The following is a 9,066-nucleotide window of genomic DNA, read 5'->3' on the forward strand; positions in this document are numbered from 1 at the left end:
CACACAGATGGGCAAGGCAACAGATAGGAAAGTTTTGAGCCCAGCTATTCCCAGTTTGCTGTTTTTCCAATAAGAGTAAAGTAAAATTAAGAGACAAGTGAAATATCCCACTGGGAACTCCATGGTTCCGTCGTCCCCAGCTGGGTCTTGTCAGTTGTCCAGACATTGAAATTACAGGCCTGCAGAGAGATGAGCTCATGGCATGCTTTTCCTCAAACTGCAGGTTCTTCTCACACGCACAGAGTTGCCCACACATCCGTCGCATCCATCGGGGTAAGTGCCTCTTATTTCAGAGATCTGGAATTAGTGGGCAGGTGGAGGACCCAGGCAGGTTGTGGAACAGGCAAAATGGGTGTATTTGTGAGGTTTGGGGGGAAGCTTTAAGCTACCCATATGGTTCTAACTGTCCTAAACAGCACAGAGGAATGTTTTCCCTATAATGTGATGAGAAATGTTTTTCTTAGTATAGTTACTTGTTTAATTTGGAGACTCAAAAAATTAGTCAATTTTTTCATATGAAAACTCTGTTTTATGTTCCCCTGCATTTCATTCAATAAAATGACTTTTATTTACCTGCTGTATCAGTTCTCAAGGTAGGTATTGTTATCTTATCTAGTCATTTTAGACTAAAACTGCACTAGTTTATATTCATATTCATCAGGGAAAGGATAAGTTTTAATCTAGATTTTCATTAAATACACATGATTTTGCTTCTCTCACATTCATAAAACTATTTGAACTATTATTTTAAAAAGTGCCTTCTAGTACTATGAACAATTAAAAATATAAATACAAGGGAATAGTTTAAAATTATTTTGAAGGAACAAAGGTTCTTTGTTCAAAATATCACTTACAAAGAAAGTTTAACCTCATAAATAAAAGTATATTTTCATGAAAACTGTTCTTATCCAAGTTTTAATTTCACAAATTTCAAATTAATGTGAAATTTTAATTTTAATTTTAATTTAAGATGTGAGCTCTTAAGCATGTGCTCTAGCAGTCAGGAAATTTCAAAATAGAGGACAGTGACAATGAGGACACAATTACATTTAAAATAAAGGAAACAAAGTGATGATGATGGCAATTTCCCCTTCCTGGCTCCCTGACAGAAGAATATAATCTCTGAACTTAGTACTGAGAAAGACTATTTGTGGCCATTTGTCTATTCTCCACATATTATTCATTTTAAAAACTCTCCTTCCTCTTTATGATAATGGTAATGTCCAAACCCATTAGTTAAGAGGAAAATGTAGGACAAAACAAACCTCATCTGGCCCTGATTTCTATGCTTGGGTTTTAGATTCTTTTTTGAACAATATCTTATCATGTACTTCTCGTAAGCAGATAAATGTGAATTAATCTCCTTTCCTTGTTACTGAGATACAAAGAATATGATGATAAAAGAATGTCAGTGCTTTTTTTAAGAAAGGCGTACTTAGCTCTTATTTCATTATTGGGCTGCTCAGGAAAATAGATTCTCAACAGGACTGTTTGGGTTTCCGAGTAATGACAGCTTCCATTTGTGATGAAGTGCCTCTGGGGTGTTCTGTTTCTTCTCCTGCTATTTCTCAAAAGATTTTAAATGTTTTGGTGTTATTCATATTTTAGTTTCAAACAAGCACCCTGAACTGTACAACTGATAATGTTTTTTGAGGAGTGGGTAGGTGGGAATAGCTGTCATTCATTTATCCAAATGTACGTCAAATTTTCCCTCTTCATTCCACTGCAATTCATACATTTCTCAAATATCTCTGTCCACAGCTCTGACTTCTAGTTCGTGATGATTTTGCATTCTTGACTGTGACAGCAGTTTCTCCACAGTTCTGACTGTAGTTTTTCAGCTAGACTGAGGCCACAAGGTAGAGCATTCTGCCAAATATATTCATTCACCTGGTGCATGGTCATTCTCACTCCCCACCATCCCTTTCATGTGTTTTTACTTTAAATTATAGAGAGCTGACCATGATGGTGAAGTTGACTTACAGGATAGAGAAAAAAACAAAGTATGCTCTTACATGTGTCTAAATGCCAAATACATCACTAAGTGGTGAACGTAAGTTATTTTATTCACACACCATCTCACCTTGGAGAGCCAGGCATGGTCATACTCATGATGCAGGTGAGAAAACAGGTGTGCCCTCCCTTCCTTCCCTGCACTTGGTAATCTGTCCACTTGCTGAGATGAGACCTCATCATCTCCCAAGCTTGCCCCAGGAGCGGGGAAAGGGCTTTCTTCCTTCCACTACAGTCTGCCCTTCTCTCAGGACCACTGGCCCAAGTGCAGCAACCTTAGCATCCTTCACTAGTCTGTGGTGCATTTAGCGATGCTATGAATCACGTGATCATCCACGATCAGGGTAAATGCAAGATAACACTGTCTAAAATAACTGCTTCCTCCAGCAGGCTGTTAATTAGAGTCTTACTGGCATCTACGCTGGTAACTTTTCTAAATGACTGCTCAGGTTTCTATTTGAGATTTCTTGGTCTATGTATGTTTTGATTTTCCCTAATCTGCCTACCTAGCCTTTCTTTCTTCTTTCATAAGGTAGGCTCTCAAAAGGTGATCTGCTTCTGAATGTTCTTCCATGTTCCCTGTGACTTATGCCTTTGTACTTACAATCTCACATCTTGTCTGAGGGTGGCTCGTTTCCTCCAGTGTGTAAAATAAGACTTTCGTGCTTGGTACATGAGCCAAGCAAGGTACGATGTCATCAGAGTCTTATTTGAGTAAGGTTGACAAGATCATCCTGCCAATGGCAAAGAGTTTGTATTCTGTTATCCTGGTGTGGTGGCTTCAAGTTTCCCACACCAGGAAAACAAGTTCTTAGTCTTAATCCGTTCCTGTGGGTGGGAACCCATTGTAAACAAGGCCTGTTGATGATGTGGTCCGACTGAACCAGGATGGGTCTTGACCCTATTCCTGGAGGCCTTATAGAGAAGGCCATAGAGAGAGAAGCCACAGGGAGCAGCCAGAAGCTGGACGTCAATAGAACTTGGAAGACAAAGGAGAAGACACCGCCATTGTGCATCGCCATGTGATGGAAAAGCCAAGGACCAAGGATCACGGGCGGTCCCGGAATGTCACAGTCTTAGGGGAGAAAGCCTCGCCTGGCTGAATTCCCATTGTTTAAGCAAACTCACTGCATGGTATTTGTTTTAGCAGCTGGGAGACTAAAACACTGGGTCTTCTCGATAGTGGCGTGTAATTCAGGTGTGACTGTGAGAGAAGAAACAGGATTTTTTTTAACTCATTTTTATGAAATGTTCATAGCCACCAGAATGGTTTCTAATAAAAAACATTTGCATGGAAACGGGTATCTATCTTTCTTTATAATGCTTACCTACAATTATAAAATATACATATTGAGGGTATGGGCTTCACTGATGGGTTGTGTGTGATCCATAAAGTGTGGAGACAGTTGAAAAACCTCAGTCAAGTTTTCTGTCATTTCTCCTGGGCACTTCATGGAAGCAAATATTAGTGGGTGTTAGTGAATGCATAACATTGTGTCATTTTCCTTTTTAATAATATATGGAGAACAGAGATGAACTTTTCCTGCTCCTACTGTGGAACTTCTCCTTTAGAAAAATAAAATTTTCCACTGGTATTAAACCAATCATCTACCCAAGCCATGAGCACCAGAATATTATGCCAAATTTGTGGCTTCTGCACACTTTTACCTTTCTTTAAACATAGATGTTAGTAAGGCTGCAATCCCCCTAGTATGGCTTAAAATAATGTAGTCCCATACCCCAATAACAGATGATTGATATATACTACTTGAACAGTTTTACAAGGCTCTGCATTTTTAAGGCTCAATATTTTAAAGAGAATTTAACTGAATTAAACTAAAGCCTACATTTTAGGCATATAAGATGACTTTATATTTTTAACTTATTATGTTTTCTCCCATTCTATTAAAATGTTATTTTTAAATGTTATTATAACTATTTAATGTTATTTAAAAAAATTAAGGTATTTATTTTGTATCTTACATGACACAGATGTACAAAACTAAGGTAAATTTCATTTAGAAGTATGTTAAAGACAGAGAAGATCATTTAGGTCAGTGAGCTTAATGATAGTATGTAACCATGAAGTATGTAGACAGCTGGAAAATTAATATTTTAATATTCATAAGACATTATTATATTACAACTTATAATATATTATGTCAATATTAATATAATAGGTTAATATTTTTCTGTTTTTCTCCTGGGTAGATCACAGGTGAAAACCTAAATTTGCTGATTGTGGGAATGGAGAAAATTGTGTCACTTTCCTCCATCAACATTTTGGAAAAATTAATTTATTCTAATGCTTCTACGGAATTCCTAGTTTAGAATATCAAATTTCCCAAAGGTTTTAGACCAAGTATTCCTCTGCAGCCAATTACTTAAAAGTTGCAGTATGTTTGTGCTGGTTTGAATCTATTATGTCCCTGACAAAAGTCATATTCTTTAATGCAATCTTGTGGGGGAAGACGTATTGGTCTTTTGATTATGGTGGAACCTTTTGATTGTATGTTTCCATGGCAATATGACCCACCCAACTATAGGTGAGACCTTTTGATTAGATCATTTCCATGGAGGTTGAACTCCACCCATCCAGTGATTAGTTCAAAACAGAGAGAAGGAGCTAAGGGAGACATTTTGGAGAGAAGCTAAAATATGAATCCAAAGTTTGTCCCCAAGAGAAGCTAAGAGCCAACACAGACCCAGATGCTTGGAGACACTTGGAGATGCAGACAGAAAGATGTCTGGAGATGCTAAGCTAAGAGATGAAGCTGAGTTTGCCCCTGAGAAGCTAAGAGAGGACCCCCAGATGCTTAGAGAGAAATGCCCTGGGAGAACAAGCAAAGATGCACAGAGGCTGAGAGAGAGAGGCTGAGAGAGACATTTTGGAGACATTTGAAACCAGAACCTGGGATCAAAGGATCAGCAGATGCCAGCCTAACAAGCTAACAGAGGCATTCTGGACACCGTTGGCCTTTCTTCAGTGAAGGTATCCTCTTGTTGATGTCTTAGTTTGGACACTTTTATGGCCTCAGAACTGTAAATTTGTAACCTAATAAATCCCCTTTATAAAAGCCAATCCATTTCTGATATTTTGCATAATGGCAGCTCTAGCAAACCGGAACAATGTTCATGGACCCTTAATATCTCCGCTTTCCCTTTGTAACTTACACTATAGAACCACACTGTACCTAGTAGCTGTGAAAATAATTCAGTTGTACACCCTGCTTTTCAGAGGGTAAATCTGTAAGAATATGTAACTGGATCTTCTTTATAATGTTACATACCTCATATTTATGAGTTTAATTAACTGAATATATGTAAATACATGGGTAAAATATGCCATGGGTAGGTCATCATCAAAGTCTCTAATATGATTTCTATGCTTGGACCCTGTGACTCTGGAGAAATATCAATGCTTACTTGAAAAAGACATGAATCATCTTGAAATTAGGGGTGGATACAGCCTTCAAATTGGAACCTTAAAAAGGAATGCCATAGAATCTAAATTGTGATGCTATTTATGACCTGATATCACATGGCTAAGAATGCAGATAAAATGCATTCCTGCTAATAATTAATAACTGTTCACTTAGACTAGGTTTTTTGGAATGAGAATTTTAAAAAGTAGTATGTATAGTTACCTTGGGGGATTCAGAAATACAACCTAACATTTGGTCAAGTCCTATGAACAAAGGTTGTTAAAATATCTTCCGTTTTGGTAGTCATTTTTCCTCTCTCTTTTAGGCAGGGACAGAGCTAGGAGATTTTTAAGAGAGCCATAATTGCTCTTCCAAGTCACAATGTATGAGTAATTACATAATAATAAAAATATTAGCTAACATTTTTATGGATATAGTAGTGTGTCATGCACTCTTCCATGTTTGGTAAATATATTTAACCCTTTTTACACTCATGTTATCTGTAGGATGTAGGTAATAATGACCACCTGTATTTTACTGATGAGATAACTGAGGCTCAGAAGTGTTAAGTGACTCTCCAGGTCACACTTTCAGTAAATGGCAGATTGTAGATTTATATTCAAGCAGTCTGAATTCAGAGTCGACTTAGCAACAATTGGTCTGTTAATGTATTAAGAATACTTGTATCTGGCAATAAATAGACCAGAACAGATAGCAAAGAGAAAAGGCAACAGAGCGCATGGTGCATACCGCTGACATTTTTTACTTGGAAGCTTCTTATTTCCAGTTTTATGCAGTTTTCCTCACTCAAAGTCAACAAAAATTCTCGAGCTCTCCCAAGTACTGCAACTTTATCAGGTTTCTATAGATTTAAAGGCCTAAGACATCATCCCTGCCCTTGAAAATCTCAAAAATGAGATAAAAACAAGGAAACACTCTCCAGAAAGTATGACAATTTTTAATGTAGAGGAAACCTCAGGTCCTGTGGCAGACCACAGTGGGATACAAAATCCAGGCATCATTGGCATCACTGGCAAGTGGTGGGATTAGGGGATCAGGGACAGGTTCTGTGTGAAATGGATTTGAGAGGGAAAAAGAATACATTAATCCTCATATTTTGATGATGGCCATAGTGTTGGTTGAGAATAACGAAGGTGGTAATATTTGAGATATGGATAATTTTTCTTGCTTCTCTCTTCAGGTATTTACTCCATGCTTCTCTTGCCTTATAGACATGAATAAAAACAATGAACTTTTCATTTGCATTGCCACAAGGTATACCTTGTACTCCCAAGTATGCATTGGGATCTTAGCCAACACCATCCTTCTTCTGCTCCACGTCCTCACTCTCCTTCTTGAGCACAGGCTGAAGCCCACTGACCTGACCACCAGTCACCTGGCCCTCATCCACACAGTATTGCAGCTAACCACGGGGTTCATTGCCACTGACATTTTTGGGTCTCAGAATTTTTGGAATGACCTCACGTGTAAGTCAGTTATCCTCTTGCACAGGTTGATGAGGGAGCTCTCCATTTCCTCCACCTGCCTGCTGAGTGTACTCCAGGCCATCACCCTCAGCCCCAGGAGCTCCTGTTTGGCAAAATTCAAACATAAATCCTCAACTGACAGCCTGTGTTTCTTTCTCTTCCTATGGGTCTTCAATACGTCCATTGGTGGTCGCTTCTTAATCTCCACTGTTGCCACCCCCAACGTAACCTCAGCCAGTCTTCTGTTTGTCACTAAATCCTGCTCTCTTTGGCCGATGAGATACGTCAGGCTCACATTTTTCACACTGGCGACATTCCAAGATACCTCCCTTATTGGGCTCATGGTCCTCTCAAGTGGATACATGGTAAGTCTCCTGTGCAGGCATAAGAGGCAGTCCCAGCATCTTCACAGCAACAGGCTTGCTCTGAGAGCATCCCCAGTAGCAAGGGCCACCCAGAGCATTCTGTTGCTCATGAGTTTCTTTGTGTTCATTTACTTTTGGGACTGCATCATCTCTACCTCCTCAGGACTGTCATGGAACAATGACTCAGTTCATTTGTGTGTCCAGATGCTTGTGGGCAACAGCTATGCAATGGTCAGTCCTTTGGTGCTGATCAGTACTGAAAAACGAGTAATCAAGTTCTTAAAACACATGTGGGGGAAGGATCAGAAATGTTCAGTTATTCAGAGATAGATAACTGCTCTCAAGATGAGACAAAGCACTGACTTCAAAACGATTAATCGCCAGGTACAGGATATGCTCTCTTAGTTCATTGAACTCTATGGAGTTGACTTTTGCTGTCAAATCTACTTACTATGATACATGTGGCTAACAAGTAAATGATAGATAATGTAAACCTGTAACTGTCTGGGATAATACAAGGGTCAAATTTCAAATCAAGCTCATAAGAATCAGAATTGTTACCAAGTATTAAATTTTTAAGTGACTGGAAGCGGATCAGGGATCTGATGGGTTTGGAGGAAGGAGGCAAGGAGAGGAGGGGGACAAAGAAGCTTCTGGGGTCATGACAGTTTCCACAATAAAGTGTTCGGGAAATGGATTGATAGACAGATACACAGATAGATGGACTGATTGACAGATTGATAGAATGATGGACAGATAGATAGAATGATATAGCAAATGTGGCAAAGTTAAAACTGGTGGATCACAGTATCTGGGGGAATAAGGATATGCTGGAGTTCTCTCTATGGGGTTTGTGTTATTTTTCTAACTATCCTGTATTTTTGAAAGTATTTCAAAATAAAATGTTTAAACTAAATTAAAAAATAAAATAAAATAAAATATGTGTGTATGTGTCTATGTTTACACTCTATGCATGTATATATATATATGCATATATATATATATATATATATATATATTTGTGTGAGGGAATATTTAAACAGTAAGCATGTGCAAGGCTAGAGAAAACCTTCATGTATTTCATAAAAGCCCTGGCTGCTTGTGATCTAGATATATTTTAATAACATCAGCAAATACCAATGCAACAATAACAAGTAGTGATTACCTATCCACTTGCAAAATTTTTAAACACTTATGAAAATTTTATAATTATATTTGAATTCAAAAATTAATTTAGACAGAGAGAGAAAGAATAGGACATAAATTCAAATCTTTAATTCTATGTGTTAGATTTGGAAAACAGAAAGTTAAAAATTCTAACCATTGAAGTATCCCCTTTGTAACATAACAATCACAATGTTGCATCTGGCATTATTTCAGTTTTTAAAAATGTGATGCAATATTATTGTTATAGCATAATATCAGAAACAGCACAGAATGCACGTATCACAAAGTCAGGATTTCTTACCGAACATTTTTCTCTAACACATTTTTTGTGTGAAGTGAGTCTGTGAATCACATTTCTCCCACTTATAAATGTGGATTTTATTGCTCTAGGTAATACAACAGAGTCATCAGTCTGAAAACCTCCTGTTCTAAATTCTGGATCAACTAGGAAACATTCATTTAAATTCTTAGGCTAGTTTCCAAAGGTAAGTATAATTGCAGGGCCCAAATACGAAGAATGGTCTAAAACAAGAATGTAAGCAAACTGTAAAGCCTATGCTTTCCTTGAGACATTTACTGGTAACCCAGATAATTGACATTTATCTATTC

General features: G+C 37.8%; 1 protein-coding gene across 1 annotated transcript; it reads left to right on the plus strand.

Annotated features, from left to right (window-relative positions):
• Window positions 1-6,672: 6,672 nt before the first annotated feature.
• LOC119508948 (vomeronasal type-1 receptor 90-like) lies at window positions 6,673-7,620 on the plus strand. The gene has a single exon (XM_037802667.1). The coding sequence runs from the start codon at window positions 6,673-6,675 to the stop codon at window positions 7,618-7,620; it is 948 nt and encodes a 315-aa protein (XP_037658595.1).
• The last annotated feature ends 1,446 nt before the right edge of the window (window positions 7,621-9,066 follow it).

The sequence above is a fragment of the Choloepus didactylus genome, chromosome 1 (genome assembly GCF_015220235.1).
Source record: "Choloepus didactylus isolate mChoDid1 chromosome 1, mChoDid1.pri, whole genome shotgun sequence".
Taxonomy (NCBI): Eukaryota; Metazoa; Chordata; class Mammalia; order Pilosa; family Megalonychidae; genus Choloepus; species Choloepus didactylus.